Source organism: Anarrhichthys ocellatus, unplaced genomic scaffold (assembly GCF_004355925.1).
Source record: "Anarrhichthys ocellatus isolate YVR2014 unplaced genomic scaffold, GSC_Weel_1.0 scaffold804, whole genome shotgun sequence".
NCBI classification, from domain to species: domain Eukaryota; kingdom Metazoa; phylum Chordata; class Actinopteri; order Perciformes; family Anarhichadidae; genus Anarrhichthys; species Anarrhichthys ocellatus.
In genome coordinates this window covers 1-18,362 of record NW_022280778.1, presented here as the reverse complement: position 1 = coordinate 18,362, position 18,362 = coordinate 1, and the positions used below count along the sequence as shown (strand labels likewise).

The following is an 18,362-nucleotide window of genomic DNA, read 5'->3' as shown; positions in this document are numbered from 1 at the left end:
ACACACACACACACACACACACACACACACACACACACACACACACAGATAGCTGAATGTGTGTTACACTCGAGATGTATTCATCAAGAGAGCATGTTAGCAGCCAGGAGATACAGTGAAGGATGTATAAGTTTTGATCACTAATCCAATTGAAATGCACTTGATCAATACCACTGCAGTGTGTGTGTGTGTGTGTGTGTGTGTGCGCGTGCGTGTGGGATTTCGGGCTCGCACACAGGCCTTACCCATAGCTCGTCGGACACGGCGAAATCATCGATCATCATCATCAGCGCTTCGTCGTCCTACAGACAAGCGGCCACAGGAGAGAAGGGAGGGACATTGTTTGCTGAAAGGGCTCGGTTGTCCCGGGGATAATGTCAAGGCCAAATCACACGACCGACTCCCTAAAATTCTTTTGACACACCACTTGGTCTGTAAGAAGTGTTCATTTTAAGGCCCTCTGAACCCAAAAACCCGCCGGCGGGATTGAAAAGCACGTTTTCTTTAAACAATGACCAACACAGTTTATCACAGCCAGAAGCTGTAAAAAAACATCATTATCGTCCGATTTTCATCTTTCCGACAGTAGTTGAACACATCATGTGACGCTTGCTTCCATAAAAAATAAAATGTGATATTTCATCAAAAACATTGTATTCTACACGTCTCATTTAAAATCTGGCCCCAAATAAACCATTTGCTTTAACAACATTCTGTAAAGAAGACTAAATTGTGTGCCTCTCAGCGCAACTAGGAAGCCTTGTTTGATTTGTCTGAGACCAACAATCAAGTGACAAAAATTCTGTGAAATTTAAACTCAACTGTCAGCTTGTGAACACGGAGCAGAGGGGAGAGGTTGTGAGGAGAAGTAAAAACGTAAATAGTTCAACATAGACAGCACACAGAGCCTCCATGTTTTTTTTCCAACATTGGTAACATTTGTGGACACTTGGAGAAATGATGGATTGATAGATTCCAGTGTTTTCAAATTTTTGTAAAATAGGTTATCAAAGAAATTCAACTTGGGTTTTTGTATTTTATGATTTATGGCATTTTAACTGTGTTACACTGCATTTAAGATACTTTTGAATTCCCTCTACTTTTAGCCATGACTGTGCTGTTTCCATAGAGGAAATGGACTGAATTGTGTGCACTCGTCGTGATGAAAGGGAGGATGAAAACATAAATTATCCTCCCCCTTGACCTCTACTTAGAGATCACTTGAACGTGACTAAAATTTTTTTTTTTTTGTTCAGAAAATATCAGCTCAGTCACAGCGGTGTCAGAGCATGGAAAGCAAAACTTTTCCTGACCTTGAACAGGCTGAAAACCTAAAATCTGAATATGTGCAGCGAAGCTGAACAAACCCTGATAAGCAGCTGGAAAGAGAAACAGAGACAGTTTGAATGCGTCTAAACAGAGGGGTGCGTGTGGCGTCCCGCCCTCACCCTCCCTTTAAAAACAGACAAGCGGATGCCAACACAGACACGCACTCAACATGCAGAGGATGAAATGAGGTTTATTTCATTTTTCTTTCTTTAAAAAAGAAAAAAAAAAAAAGGTAGAAGGACATGCAAACAGAGACAAAGAGAAGAATGAAAGGCTGTAACATGCAGCTCAGCAGAAGGAAAGGTTGAAATACAGAGTCATTACTGTCAGTAACTTTTTAAAGTCTACACAAAGTAATGAATTTTGAGTAAAAATATCTCAGTGTGTAATTTGGGCAAAATTAGGCTTTCAAATTCCTCTTAATGTACTGTGATAGAACAACTGTAACAAATATAAAAGATAATCTAGAGACAAATGGAACTGCTCTGTAGGGAGGTCTATGGCTGCAAATAAAATGAAATTATTTTAAACACTTAAATTTCATTATCCTCATGTACAAATAATTTATGACGAAAGTCACATTTTAAAATCCAATTTTGTTAAAACATAACTATTAACATGGTCATTTAAATGAAATGCCAGTGACAGATGTTTTAGTGTATTTAAATGAAATGACTAATGGACATTCTCAAATACACAGACAATATGCAACCTCAGCTAAATAAAGACTGTCCTCGCTTTATATCCGGTAGCTGCAAAAAGCTGCTCAGATAACTGTTCATAAGTACAGTATGTATTAATATTTATAAAGCAGCAAAAGAGCTTAGTAAGGGTTTAACAATGATATGAGTTTCTGATAATAGTTTATAAAAGCATTATCAACACATTTTTTATATTTAGTTAATATACCAATTATAAGGCTGATATTAACATTCTTAAGCAGTCTACAACTGTGTACAAGTTGCTTATAAATGTCTAACAGCACACGTGTTTATGTTGCCATTGTTAACATTAATAGTCTTATAAACACAAAATGTTAATGAGCATTTTATAAGGACTCATGTCCTTAATACCTATTAACTAAACGTTAATTATAGGGACCTTAATATAAAGCATTTCCTATTATTCTTATTTATTCGTCATGCATCGTCATGAAAAAATGCATTTCAATTGAATTAGATGATTTCGGTATAATATTGGCAGCCATACACTTCCGGCATGCACCATGAAATAATGTCCATCTGTTCTACTGCCATGATGGAAACACATGCAGATACATGCTGACTCTTGATACAGTCCAAGCACACAAAAAACATGCAACATCCGTGAGTGAGACAGAACAGAGGAGAGAGACAAAGCGATGAAAGGACACAGACATGGACAATACACAACCTCTCTGTTTGGAGATATCAAAAACTATTATCACGTTTCTACTCCGACTGTTGGATGCTGACTTTCCCATGATTCTAGAGTTACATGTCGGCAGAAGACGATCAAACACACCTAGACTCTGACTTCGGAGGCCGATACAGCTAATGCAACCCCGTGAGTCAAATCAAAGTCACCTGGAAGTGTTCATGTGTTGTGATTGGAATCTGAACCACAGTTTGGATGTAGCGCTTAGCTCAAACAGGACACCGCACACCCTTTTAAACAAGGGTGGATGGGGCACCGTGGAAAAACGTGACGCGACAGACATGAGCAGATGCCGCCCGCCTGAGTGTGCAGGTTCAGGTGGTTACCTTCTTCTTGAAGCTCTGCTCCGCCTCCCAGAGCCGAGCGTGCTGTTCGCCAGCAGCCACCTGCAGCGCATCCTCCTTCCTGTTGATCCTGCTCCTCCAGTCGTCCTCGCCGCTCTTCTTCAACAACGCCACTCTGAGACGGGAGAAAGCAGGAGGGGAAAAGTTACAATACGGTTCATACCGGGGAGAAGACGCGGGCGGCTTAAATGTAAAATGTATAAAAAACTATTGATTTAAAGTAGATTATACTTTATTTATGGTTAAGAGATGTCATACAGCACTTACATTTGGTATTTATTTAATCCCTATTATTGTTTTTTGTGTGTGTGTGCGTTTGTTTCATTTTTGTGCTTTACACTCTTTTGTGGATGTTTCAAAAATGTTATTTGCATTAAACATCTGTCTGTTAAAAAATACGTGGAGTAATCAATCCATACCATCATCGCACACAGATACTGAAGTGTGGAGCTAATATAAGAGCACATGATATGAAGACAGACTACACACACTGCACACAGCAACTGCAAGGTCAGCACTTGTTGAAAACTACATTTTGTTACTGTCCCAACAGAAAACAGGCACACTGCCCTTTAGTCTCATCTACGGGACGGTCTGCAGTGAAGACAGCAGAGGCTAAGCAGAGACACACAGCATGCCAGTTAACAGCCACTGTGAGAAATACTGTTCAGTTCTGGATCAACAGACTGCCGACAGATAAAGTAGAATAGGACACAAAGATCACTTGGAGATGTCGGTGAGTTTAACAGGAGCTTTTCTCAGAGCAAATGGTGGGATTTATTTTGGTGAAAGTAAATATAGGCTCTATCTATGTCAAGTGCTCACTTAAAATTTGAACATGTATTCTTCTGAATGAGTTGTAAAAAAAACTGGGACTCCGTATAAAGCACATGGAACACAAAGTGAGGTATAGTGAGAGAAGAACAGAGGTTCAATTATGGAGCTTTCCTCTCTGAGTGGGGAGCAGACTGGAGCCATAATGGAGGGGTCAGGGTGTTGGGCTCTAACAACTAGCCCTCTGTGACCCAGCACGGGGGACGTCCTGTTCTGCCCAGAGGGGCTCCACGACAACGCCACAAACAGGATGAAAGTCAACTCTGACTAGCTGTCGCCAGCTGCATCTGGGATACGGGTCCTGCCTTCAGTAAAAAATCCTTTTGAAAAGGGGAGAGACTCAAAGACGACGCGACGCGGTGAGAGGGAGAGAGAGTGAGCCGGCGGACCAGAACACGCTGGGACACCAGTTCGCTTCCATTATGTCATCAATCAATTCAGAGCGTGGCCGCTTTCCGGCGTGTTTACCGGTCAAACCGTCAGCTAACACAACGTGACATAACTAGACTTACGTCATCATTTCAGTTGTGAGGAATCCGATACTGAGCTTCAGATCAAATGTACATGACGAGTATTTCAAATCATACAAAAGGACGGACGACGTGAAAGCACAGTGAGTGCTTGAGTAGCAATATGCCAAAAATAAAGAAAAGATATATACTTTCAGAAAATAGTGTCAAATTGTTCCTCCTGTTTGAGTAATGCTGATAAAAACTACAATGTCCATTAAGGTCAGAAACAGAATAAAAAAAATATGGAATTGACCATCGCTCATCTGTCAACATGACAATAAGAAGCCTGATTTGTGATTTGTTACAAATGTTACATCATTGTTATGAAGTGAGCAGCTTGCCAGGATTGCCAGCAAACTCCATATTGACGATATCTCCTTATCTTATTAAATTAGAGCGTTACGTTTAGTGGCATTGAAGAGCTTCAGCATGAATGTCCATTCTATCACTTCCATATCCAATGTGGTGGTGGTGGTGTTGTTCTAGCAACGGCTTGGCCTTGTCTTCACGATCTCATTTTCTGTCTCCATCTAACCCACATTTAAAACAAAAAAAAAAGAAAGCAATCTTCTCTTTTCATCATACCCTTGCTCGCCTTATTTACTGACCAACTGATCCAAAAGGGATTATATTTTAGGCTAAGATCACGTAAATTGCTTGAATGAAAAGTTTAACAGTACCTGCACTTGGTCAAACAGTAGTAAAGCAAGATTATGGAATGACCACACGGGCGGGCTCACCTCTCTCTGATGGACATCTGTCTGGCCATCATCATGGCGCTCAGCTCCTCTCCCTCCTCAGGCTGAAGCGGGCCGTCCGTGTGTGCGTCTGCCGCTGGAGGCTGACCACCGCTGCCGGGAGAACCGGATCCTAGCCTAGATGTCACCACCGTGTACTCTGGCAGCTCTGTGAGCACAAGCAGACAAGCACACACACACAATGGAGAGAGCAAAATCAATAACTTGACAGCAAATACATAAATGTTCACATGGCGGATTTGATTTTAAATGGCATTATTTTTTTGCTTAAGAAGGACCTATGTGAGGCAAATAAGGTGTGAAACAGGATTTAAAATACAGTCATCCATGTATCAAACTCTATACTCCTGAGAGACAGATCATTCTTACATCGTTATTCTCATTTTCATTGAAAAATATTTTTAAAAAATGCTTATGGTGTGATTATTGTGGGGCTCTGTAGATATGATGTGTAGGTCAGGATGTTTCTGCAGCACCATTTCATTTAAAATGGCAAAATAATAATGAAATATTGCTCATACTGCCATTTGAAAATTGCAGTAGGCCATGTTAAAATGCCTCGATAAAAATGTGAATATTTGTGCAGCCCTATCTAGTACAAAGCAGTGTGAGAGCAAGTCTTCTCAGCTTTAAACCTCCCTGCCAGCGCTGTAATCAAATAACCCACGCTGAGTCCTGTGCTCTGTCTAACGTGCACACTGATGCAGACACAGGCGACGAGTTGCTGCTCGGACATAGAGGAAGCCTGGATACCGCAATCTGAATGAAACCCATTTGCAGTCCCAGGAAGTGCAACTGAACGAGAAACCGAAGTTTATTTCGTCTCAGTTTGCACCATGTTCATTTTTACGTGTTAGCATGCTAAGATTTAGCATACAGTCTAAAATTGTCAGTTGCATTCATTTTAATCAGAGAGTCGCCTCTTTAACCCACTTCATTCACCTATTCAGCATCACTTTGTTTTCCTTTTTATTTTTCTATTGAAGAACACTAATAACCAAAAGCCACTTATTAAAACCAGAAAATGATTTACTACCTACTATATTTGGCCAGTGTTTTCTTCAGCATCAAAGTCAGTGAATATGGTTTTAAATACTTTGCAAAGCCGGATATAGAATAAGCTGTGGAGAAGCTCAATATAAATAATTAATAATGTAATTTATTTCATTCACAAAGACACATTCAAAGTTCACATAAGTAAACAAGAGAGAAAAAACGTGAAATGTTAAACAAAGAAGTGGTCCTGCTGCTCTTACCTCCACTAATGGCCCGGCTCCTCTGGCTGTCTGCGTAGTGTGCGTGCGCCTCCTGCCTTTCCTGGAGCATGTGACTCTCTGAGCTCTGCACGGCTCTGTCTCCCCGCCCTCTTGCCAGCCACTCCTCCTCCTCCTCCCCCTCCCCCTCCTCCCCTTCCTCCATCTCCTCCTCCTCCCCCCCCCTCCTCCTCCTCCTCTCTCTTCCAGTCTGGGGCTGGCACAGAGCAGCCTGCTTGACCGCCTTCTCCGGAGAGGGCAGCTTCCTCTTCCCTCCTCCCAGATCAGCTCCGTTCTCTCCCCACGGCAACATTTGGCACCTATGCTGGTCCGCCGAGTCCCGGGACCTCCGAGAGAGGCCCTCAGAGCTGGGGGGGAGGGGCTCAACCCGGGGCCCCGCTGCCGGCGCCGGTGTTCGGGTTATGTGGATGTCCCCGGCGTGGTCCGTGGAGACGGTGCCTCCTCTCATATGGGAGGACGACGAGGGCGAGGCGGGGAGGTGTCCGAACCGAGAGCCTGGACCATTTTGAAGCTGTGCGACGGGGAGGAAGAAAGAGTTAGAGAGAAAGAAGTGTTTGTATACGAGGCTTAGAAACAGGTCGGGAAAACTGCACACACACAAAAATCAAGAGAATCACGCTGACGAATCACCGCCTGTCTGACTCTCGGCACTTCCTGAGCATCAAAGGGCAATTTGCAGCCTGCATCACAAAGCCATGCCAGCCGGAGCCAGAAGACACACTTTCCAAATTCAGAAGTTAGTGAACTAACCTGACATTTCTGCTGAGTAATGAATGACAAGCAGCAGTAAACATCCATGGAAACCTCGGACAAAAACCTTGCAAAAGAGAGTCCTTTAAACTTCTTAATTTTTTTTCTTAATCAATTTCCTCCAGCTTGGATCAGGGCAGATGAAAGATAGCGGCCCATGCGATGGTGAGCGAGAGTCAAAGTGCTCTCCTTCTCCTCTCTTCCACCACGGAGGCATCTTTAACAAGCCCTCGAGCATCGCTGAGTCACAACTCACTCAGAAGCCGGGCAGCGCACTGCACGTTCACAGTGACATCACACAACGCGGATACGGGACACGCCACACGGGTGACATGCGCGGCCATTTCTGAGAAGCCGAGTCAGCCTCGATGTGGTGACGGTTCAGAGGGAGCTTACTTGTAGAGGCTCTACGGGGCTGTTGCACAGCTCCTGTTCTCCCCCCACGACTATGTCTGAAGGCTCCTGGAGCGGAAACACGCACATGCTGAAGGGTTCATGTGTTGTACAGATACAGATAAAGCCCTCTAAGAAAATATGTGATTTTGAGCTAAATAAATGAAATTCATGCACTATTTATTAACCAGAAACCTTGGGAAGTATGGTCACTCACTTTATTGCTAACTAAATAAAATACTTTGTTAAATACAAAACAATGCTGAAATGTAAAAACGACAGTTTGTGGTTTTACGGGAGTTACGAGGAATTATTTCTCTTGGGTTGCAGCTGCGTCCTCAAGTCTCCGCTGGTTGCCTGACATTCTCACACTGACTACAAGACTTCAGACAGTTTGTGTACGGATTAAACAAATGTCAAGCTATTCCTTTAAAACATATTTTTAAGTGTGTACAACATAAAAATGACACTTTACAGCCAACAAAAATATGGTCACGTGTTGAAAGAACACCTCTGTTTTCTAAAACCTTACAATCTAAGGAAACATGAAAATGTTCTCATTAGAATAAAAAGGTAAAGAGTTAAAATGACTTCGGTTTAAGTGCAGACTTCCAGTGAAATATGGGCAGAAAAGACTGAATGATCCTACTGCTCGCCCACCTGCTCCATATCTCCCAGCGTGATGGGTTGCGTCTGGTAGCGGGCGTTGGCCCTGCGCTGCCGCGTGTCCCCTCTGGTGCGGGTGACCCTGATGGGAGGCTGAGCCAGCCGGTTAAACAGCGCCATCTTTTCCGCCAGGGTGAGAGTGCTGAGGTCGGGCTCGTCCTGGCCCTGACCCTCCACTGTGGACACCGGCTTAGAGAACTGGACCTCCTGCATCTGACTGGCCTCCCGGGCGGCGTCCGCGCTCTGCTGCGATGACGCCTGCAGGCTGAGGGCAGGGTGACACCAGAGAGACAAAGAGGAAGTAGAAAGGGGACACTTCTGGTGAGCATGGAAAGAGCTCATGCAAGCTAGCTGGTGGCATGCTACATGGCAGGCAGCCGTGTACATCCGATGACAATGACCATCACAAACGACTATTAAAATAAAATCTAGTCTTTTTAGTATTAGTATATTATAATAAGGAAACCATGTAGTTTCCTCTCATCACACAAGAGGGCATCAAAGCTCAAAAAAAACATTCCTTGTCAGAACACATCATTCCCATTCTGTGGGGTGAATACCACTCTGAAAAAGAACACTTGGCGTATAAGCAGCGCTCAGTCATCATGTTAGTTGCACACTGTGGGTTGGCGTGGGCGTTCACATCCGTGCCATGTACCTGTACGGCGGCAAGGTGCTGCAAACTAGGGTGGGGCTAGGGACGTGTGCTACAGCATTGTGAACGGTCACTGTGTGTGGCACGTGAGTGGGGACGCTAAGTGGACAAAGAAAGAAGGAAAGAAAGAGAGAGAGAGCGAGAGCAAGGTGACAGAGAAAACACAAATGAAACAGGAGAGGAACCAGATCACGAGTTTCAAAAATAATTTTGAATCGCGCCTAGATCAAAAAATGTTGCTGCATTGGAGAGCTTGAAGAAGTAGGTTCACACAAATTACAGAAAAAAAACATACCGTCTCACTTACCCCAGCTAAAGTCTTGCCGTGCGGATGGTTTCATAGAGATATCAGAGTCTGGATGGAATTGTGTTGACTCACTGCACTGGAATATTACATTACACAATTCTACCCAGAATCAGTGACCCTCGTAGAGCCATTGTTGACCAGTTTCATAGGGACTTTGAGTACTGTGTTAAGTTACAAAATTTGCAGGTGTGAGGTCTGCTGATAATCCAGAGAAATGTGAGCATTATTAAATGTTCTCTATTCGATATTCAGAGCATTAATATAGCAGCAAACAACTATTTTGCTGTGCAATGACAGCGGAGTAATGTCTACATGTGCAGAGAACGAGGTCTTTGTGCTTGTTGTAATCCGCGCATGTTAGCGTGCCCCACTAGCTAGCTTAAGGCCACCGTTCTGCAGTACGCTCAATCAAGCGTAGCAACCACCCTCTGGTTCACCCCTCATTAAAACACTGTTAGCACCGTTAGCTGCAAGCCGCCGGCTTGTTGAGAGCCGTATGGAGGCAATAGAAATGCTCTGAATTACGGATAGAGAGCCTTTAAATGAAAGAGTTGTTGCTCTTGAATTTTTCTATATTTTGCAGTTATTTATTATTGTTCTGAGTACCCAAACAAAATCCTGTTCATCTCTCCCGTTTTTGGGGTGGAGGCAGAAATATCAAATCTCTAAAATATGGCAAGTTTTTAAATGGACCCTTTAAACTATTACCAAGATGTGCTTCATTCAAAGGAATAGTTTGCCATTCCCTTCATTCCAAACATGTCAAACTATTCCTTCTCAAGTAACTCATTAAGACTCACGTGGCGGCTATGACTACTTCCTCAGTGGTGATTGGCTGAGTTCTGGACCGGTCTTGTGTCCGCCTTAGTCTCCTGTCCACCGCTGCGTTCCTGGACCGCTGTTTGGAAGCTCCGCCATCAATGCTCTTCTCCAACTCCTGAATGGAAACGTTGGGAGTAAATGCTAAATCAATGGAATATTTTACCAAACTTAAACTCTAGTAGGATGATCTCGGAGAAGTATTTGCTGCGAAAGCGACAGTGGGTTTGATGACTGAAGGATATCAAATAAGCCGTCATTAAAGACAGATTGAGTACATTAAGAGTACATTGTTCTCGGTGGAACGCCTGTGCTGAAACCAAATCTTATTTCCAGGTGTTCTTCTCTAAATCCCCACAGTAAAGGGAGGATGGAAGATAAAAAATAAAAAAAAAGTCAATGTTTGTGTCGAAGACTGGAAACTAATTTCTCCGTGCATGGCGTCTGGAACCAGCATGTAATTTGCAGAACTGAGAGGACAAACAGGCGATAGTTGAAGCTCACCCTGAAGAGAGAGCGCTTGGCCGCTACGCTCAGCTTGGCCCGCTCATCTAGCTTCTCTTCATCAGCTACGGAGAGAGAGAGAGAACATAAAAACATTAGAAACTTTGGTTATACTACAGTATGTAGCGAACAGTAGAACACTGACAAACCTTCTCCAGGGTATTCATTTTAAAATGAGTCGGTTTGTAACATTATAAAGACGGCAGAGACTGTATTTTTAACTAATTCTCAGAGCTAACGTTAGCTTGATAAGCTACCTAGCAGCTAGGAATGAAACACCTGCTTTAGTGTACGTCTGACCGAAAACAAGGAGCCATTTTATTAAACATGACTTAGAATTGTAAGTGGTAAATCTACCACGAGTGACGAAAGCAACAAAATGGCCCTGTAGAGGGCCGTCAGTCTTTAGCTTCATGTCTCAGACTTCCGTTGAAAGGGACCAATAGAATGTCGCTGTGTCGCTCTTAGTGTGAACATAGCTTTAGAATCTGAAAATATGTCAAATATGCATCTAATATCTTTCTAATATATTTTTCTTGCGTTGTTCGTGCACATAATTAAGACTATAGAAGTGTAAAAATAGGCTACGTCAAATTATTCCAAGGGATATAAATGGGGGAGGGGGGTCTTGTTATATTCTCCATCTTTAAGTGCTCCTTGGCTGAAAAACAATTGAGATTGGTGTAGAAGATATGAATATTTAAACTTCATATTTGAGTTTTAACAGCATCCTCTTTTGAGGCAACGTTTTACAATCTTTTTACAACCAGCGAATTCACCGTTGAGGTGCAAAACTCCTTTTCTAAGCAACACATTTGTAAGTGTAATGTGTTATAATTAGTGCTGGACAACAATTAAAAATTTTAATCCTGATTAATCGCATGATTTTTTTGCGATTAATCACATTGTTATGCACAAAATTCAATAATGAATTCAAAATTAGTGTATTGCGCACTTTTATCTTGAAAGTACTGCTATATGAACAAAAGTGCAATAACATTTGATTTGTAAACACTTTAAACACATCAGGTTCTTGTTAACAGCAGTATTCCCTTTACACAGCAGCAGTTACAACACAGTTATAGTGATTCTGATAATAGATATTCAGCCGGTGTTCATAACTTTATCTTCATGTGTGTAAAAGATGCAATTTAAATATACACCTTGAAAACTGCAAACATATCTACGTCATGTTTTTTTCTCTTTTTTTAATGTTTATTAAATCCTCAGTAGTGATAACTAAATGATGCGTATTAAACATATTACAAACAAAACAACTTTAAAAACTTAAAATAATAATTTAATGAATCAATTCTTTTTTTTGGTATTTTGGTCAGACACATATGCAACGCTGATTACCATAATATGTGTGGTATTTATCACCCTCTATGTACCAACATAGAGGGTGATAAGAAGCTGTACATGGAGGGACTTAGGACCCAAGGGAATGTAGGTGAAGGAAACAGGAAAATAATTGTCGGCGTTAATTAACGCGTTAACTTGCCCAGCACTAGTCATAATGTTCACCTTCATCGCTACTCAGCAACATCTGGCTTTATAGCTGGGAGCAAAGATAAACCTGTGACTGGTGCGATTGAGGAGACTTTGCAGAGCTGGACAGGTGTGAGAAGCAAGGACACCTCTGCTCCCTCCGATTCTCCACGGAGCAAAAAGCGTCCCAGCTGAGTGTCTGCTTATAGGAAGCAGATGAGCTGGTTTCTGCTGAGCTGTTCTGCTACTGTGAGCACCAGTAACGACTCAAAAACCCTACTTCTAGATGTTGGGCTTGTTAAAAAAAAGAAATCAAGAGATTTAAGTCATTTGGCCTCCACCCTCGTGTCTATTCTTGAAGCTTTGACATAAAGCCTTTGGAAAATTACATTTTATTCATTCGTGTCCACCGGCATTGACTGTGAAGCCCCAGATAATCATGTAGTTTCATTGGCACCTGCATACGTGGACTAGATATTGTTATGACAGATAACAGTGCCCGTCCCACACAGAAACCACTGCAAGTATGACTCAGAGCCGATTAGAACTGAAACGGAAAGCAACTCAACTGAAACTTGATTAGATACTTTTTTGCATCACCATGATCTCATCAACTGAGCCCATCCAAAGACAAAAGACCGATGGAATTCAATTTACTCAGAGAACTGTGGAGGTAGTTTTTGTTGGCATTCTAACCCTCTGAAGAACCCTAAATACAGTGTAAATGTTTGCTTTTGGTAGCATCACCTCAAAAGTCTAAATTAAACAATGACACTAAAAAAACATTTGATTCATAAAAACACAAACAAAATGGCATCGCTTCTACTACATTATGCAACTGTTACTCCTGCCAAGTAATCTAATTGGTCAAACACATACAGCCATGATGGTAATTCCACTAAAGCTAGCCACGCTTAACCAATTACCTCACCAACACTTGTGCACAGAGGCTACAGTAGCTCATGGGTTTTACCTTACGCATCTTAAAAAATAAGTTGGGAGCGATAAAACCTCTAAAACCACGTTCATCACAAACGTGCATGCATGCATTCTGATGTGTAAATGTGTATGTATTATATTTCCACTTACTGCTACAGATGTGTTCGGAAAATCACATCCTATTCTAAAAACAGTCAAATCTTTGCTAAGACAAGTTATGGGGGGGGTGTAACGTCTTACCTTCAGTGGGAGCAAAATCTGAACTGGCACAGGACCTTCGAAAAAAAGTGCACAAAGAAAAAGACAATCAGCAAAAAGTAGTCGTTTCCATGAAACGCATAAGTCGGTAATATGAACGGGTAGAAACAGGAGAGAGAAAGAGTGTCGGTCCTGGTTGCTGCTGGAAATAGGACAGCGAGTGTTGGGAGAAGAAATTTAAAAAGGGGAACAAGTAAAGCAGACTGAGAATGGGAAAATTAGACGGCATTACTGAAGTCTGCTTGGTTCCATGGTCTCAGGGAGTGATTACCAACAAAAGGCCAATTCATGCTTCCTTGGTACAGTCACATGTAACGACCACTGCCAAGGTCCAATCAGAGGGACCTTTGGCCTTTAAGCTTCCCCGCTTGCTAATGTTGTTAGAGGGGTAGAATCAAAGAGAACGTGTGTACATGTTGATCCAGCTCATGGTATTAATCTGATTATTGGCTTACTACATACTATAGAATTACTTATTGTACACACATATTGTATACAGCATGCACTTGATGATTAGTATAGTGCACCAAAACCTGATAGGAATCAACATGTCTGTGCATTAAATATTATAAAAATCTGCATGATGTTCCGATTCCTTTGACATGCATGATGATAGGGATATTTCCCAGCATTCACTCTCAGCCATGCAGCAGTCCAGAGCAGTACCTATCGGTCTCCTGGCGCTCTGCAGAAGTGATGGGCTGCGTCCTAAACCTCTCTGAGGTCTTTCTACTCTCCCCGGGATAGATATACTGCCGGGGCCTGCGCCCCCTGTCCCTCTCCCCTCTCCACGGGGCCCCGTAGCCTGCGAGAGCCCCGTCCCCCGCAACCTCGCTGTAGGAGCCACCCGAGGACAAGGACCAATAGATAACAGTACCAAAAGGAAAGAGAAAAATACAGCATGGTGAGGGAGAGATAGAGAGGGACTGGTAGCTTTTCAAAAGCAGAGGTGTAGGTTAGAATATTCAGCCACACCCCTGGTTATTAAATATGGGATGCAAGACCATGCAGATGGTTAATGCATGCACACGTTTATTGGCCCCGGTCAGTAACCAAACAAGTCAAACAGCCAATAAGAACACAAAAGAAAACATTCATCATAGGAAGCTTAGTGTTAGGTGATTAATGCATGAATGCCATTTCTACAGATTAGAACTCTATGTTTTGATGTTGACTTCACACCAGCCTTAGTTGCCTGTTAGTCATTCAGCAGCCGGGTGAGGTTGGTTAACAAGCATCAGTGTGAGTTCTACAGAAGCCGGCCGGTGAGTAGCGGCGGTGCGGCGTTTTAATTTGCCACCTACAGCTCGTTCCTGCGGCCGGTCGGAGGGGTGGTGGTGCTCTCCATGTAGGAGTGCCTGAGCTGGGCCACAGACACCCGACTGTCCTGGTGACTCTCCTGGTTACCGACACCGTCACCCTCCCTGACCTCTCGGGGGTCGCCGGCGTGCTGCTGCGGGTTCCACTGACTGAACCCTCGTGGATCCCCAGCATCTGACACAGAACGGCTCGTGGCTGCGCCTTCATGCGCGTCTCTGGGCTGGATGTGGGTGGCGGCCAACCCTTTGTGGATATAGATGGCATTCTCCCGCTCTCTGGCCCTGCTCTCTGACGCTTGCAGACCTCGGGAAGTACGCTCCGTTTCGTCCCACCTGGCTCTGCTTCTGTGTCTTCCTCTTACTGGTTCCTCCACCTCTGCCTCCCTTGCCAGACTCGGCGCCCTCGTCATCCCTTGCTCCTCTTCCCCCCTTCCTCTCCATGGGTCCTCAGTGCTCCTCTCCCTGCGACGGATCTCTGAGGGCAGCACTGCTTTCCTGCTCCTCAGGAGGCCCTCTGTCTTGACGTCGTCCGACTCCTCAGTATCATCTTCCAGTGGATCTTCCTGCTCAGAACCGGACGTGGGACAGGAAGCCATGGACAGGTAACTGGGGTAACCGCCAACTTCTTGACTTCCCGGTGGCCCAGGTCGGTTGAGCTGAGCCTGGGGGTGATGCTGGGGATGGGGGTCAACGTGATGGTGCCCTGGTGGATCTGCGTGGTGGTGTGTAGAGGTTTGGGTCTGGGGTCTGCGGTACACTGGCGCTTCTGTAACTTTTCCCAGCTCTGGGCTCCTCTGGCGGCCCTCCTCCCTGGCAAGTCTCTCCCTAACTCGGATTCTTCAGGGAAACAAAGGGCCGGTTAACATTTGTACTACATGTTTAGACACAGAGTATGCCTCCTAAAGTCATGAAGAGGACTTGGTCTGATAGAAGGAGCAAACACAGAACTCCTCCTCTAATGTTTATAATTCTTTGTGTTTACACCTGACAGCATGAAGGCAGGAGTTGGCTCTTTCTCTGGTTTAGTGTTAGGGCTGGGTAACTAACCACAACGTGTCCTTAGAATCAGTTCCCAAAAATATACATTCGAAGCTTGGTCAGATTTGTTTTGTTTGCTCAAATAAATCTTAATCCAAAAATTCAAAAGTTCAAACTATTTTGAGCGCTTTAAATGCTGATGCACTGAGAAGTTGTGTTTTGGTAAATTTACAGAAATTGTTCCTATTCCTAAAAAGTAAGGTATTGATTGTTTCTATTGTTGATAAACAATTTTAATCTAGATTTTGACTCAACACAGGGTAAATGTCATAAACTCTTGTTATTCTTTGTATTACTTCTATTTGAGATAATTATGTTCTTAGTTTTGGGACAACAGTTCCCACTGGGGATGCTGAAATAGCTATTAGAAATTCCTATTTGTACATCCACGGGTACAGCACAGACAACTACTGGATTGGATGGGGAGGAAAACTTCCAAATGTGACAGTGTGGGAACATGCAAGATTTTAAGTTATGATTTCTAGGCGACAATAAATGTTACAGCTCTAATGTCACTTAATCTGTGGCTCAGATGTTAGAGCAGGTCGTCTGAACCCCAAGTTGTAGTAGATGAATTTGTGAATGTATATATGCATGTATGTGATGATAAAATAAATTTGTGGTTGAGTTTTTTTAAGTTCATTCTAGCATCTGTACTGCTCAGAATTTTTAAATGATACCCAGCCCTATTTGGCACAGCACCTACCTCACCTGATTCTTGATAAGAGAAGAGAACAGAGATGCTAGCTGTAAACACAGCCCCCAAACAGATAGTCACTGATGAGCGGTCAGTAATACTCCAGGAAAAATAACAATACAGCAACATCACTACCCAACGTTGTATCCTTCATTAATATGTTGAATATACATTTGTTTTCACTTGGGGATTAAACTGAACACAGCAACATGTGCACGGGAGATGAAGTTATGTTCCGAAGCAGAGGGATCAGGAGTTTGTGGCAATGGGGATGATGATGACAGAGCTCAAAGCAGAGGTTCTTAAACATTAATGTCTTCTGATCGGCCCAGGACCCACACTGAGTCAATGAGATTTAACCCTCCGAGAAGAGAAAACAAAGGGTATAGTCTTGTAAGAAACAGCTCTGGGTTCTGTCCTGACCCACGGTTTAAGAACCACTGCTCGTACAACAAGGTTTGATGGGTTTTGGTAAGTCCAGCAGAATGGGAACACGGCAACATGGCAGGTGATATTGGGGTGAGACACGACCGGCCTGGGAATACCTCGAGGGCCAGTTGATGAGGGAATGGGTGTCGCCCTCAGCATCAGTCTGGAGGAACCAATCAGTGCTCAGTTTCGCCCTCGCACTGTTCCAAATGGAAACCCGGTGGGAGACAAGTGAATGAGTGGGTGGGTAAAAGTCTCGGTTCAGTATTCAGCCTTTTGTTTCTTGCAGCGTGCACATACACAGACACGCCACCACATCACACACACCACTGATTTCCCGTTGAGCGTAACCAGAGTGAGAATGGGTTTGGAACCAGCAGGATCCTGCTAAGAATACAAGTCCAACTCCCCAGTGAGACGTTTCATTGGTATTGTGGTTTTGGGTAAGGCATCACACGCCATATAATATGACCAATAAATCTCTTATTTAATGTTTGTCAAATGACCAGGAAAGAGAAACACACTTTGCTTATTAGATCAGATTTGGCCACAGACTGCATTTATGTTGTGTGGAAAAATCCATTTTATCAAAGCATCACTGTATCAGGAGAGGAGGACTGTGTAATTGAAGCAGCTATTCAGAGGAAAATAAACTAAACGTTTCCTTTTAATACTACTAGGACCGGAATTTAAGTTGAAAAACGGAAGAATCAGAACAAGACAAAAAGTTATGTCTGATGGGAGTGTAATTAAATAGAGTAGAAAAATGCCTATTGCAGAGGCCTTCGAGGGTCCGCTTGGTTCTGAGGAACTGAGACCTGAACCCGAGTTGGTAATCTTACAAATTATACCCAGTCTAATCAGGTCAGGTAGAGTCGCGTTTTACTTACTAATACTGCCACGGGTCTGTGTGGCAATATGTCTCAGAGCGTACCGAGTACCAGCTCTGCTCACGTGGTACACCATAATTGCTGCAGGACAGGGTGTCCTGGTAGCCAAATGGTTGAGAAGCATACCAAATACTGGGACCTCAATGTCCTGGATTTAATGCTACATTTATAGGCTTTTCAGACACCGATTGGTTTGTGGATGGGCTGTCCCGTAAGTGTCCTGGTGGAGCTCTGTTTTTTTTTGGTAAAAACATCTTGGTTCAGGGACAATTACCATAAAGATTAAATGGCCCCAAATGGTTTTTGCTGGAGGATCTGTAACTACACAGAAACTGTACAGACACCGCCAGGAGAAATGGGCAACATTGATGATTGGCAGGATCTTAAAACACCAGTTTAACTGTGCCCAGTAAAACAGACAGACAGTCTCCAAGGGGGAGAATGAACTAAAGGTCATTACATGGTTAAAAAAAAGGATGACCTTTGTTCATAACATTTTACTACCAAGTCCTAAAATGTAACTATTCATTTTGACCCACAGATTCCCTGGGAAAAGGTAGAGGAGACGCTCTCCTATGTGCTTCTGTCCCGTCAGGCCTCCCATGTCTTGATCAAGCCCAGCTGTGGGTCACAGGTCTGACCGTGGAGTCACACTGTGTCGCCCAGTAACTCAACACCCTCCCTGCATCGCCGACACACACACACACACACACACACACACACACACACACACACACACA

At 43.4% G+C, this 18,362-nt stretch overlaps 1 protein-coding gene across 1 annotated transcript; it reads right to left on the bottom strand.

The window, feature by feature from the left end:
* Positions 1-8: 8 nt before the first annotated feature.
* Positions 9-17,000, bottom strand: LOC116377012 (supervillin-like; the record flags this gene model as incomplete). The annotated part of the gene is made up of 13 exons (XM_031838535.1): positions 9-302; positions 3,072-3,204; positions 5,176-5,341; positions 6,450-6,978; positions 7,614-7,679; positions 8,271-8,541; positions 8,935-9,030; positions 10,039-10,175; positions 10,562-10,626; positions 13,232-13,266; positions 13,916-14,083; positions 14,554-15,405; positions 16,849-17,000. Coding segments are annotated over 13 exons (2,808 nt in total), but the record flags the coding sequence as incomplete, so codon positions are not given.
* Positions 17,001-18,362: the final 1,362 nt, after the last annotated feature.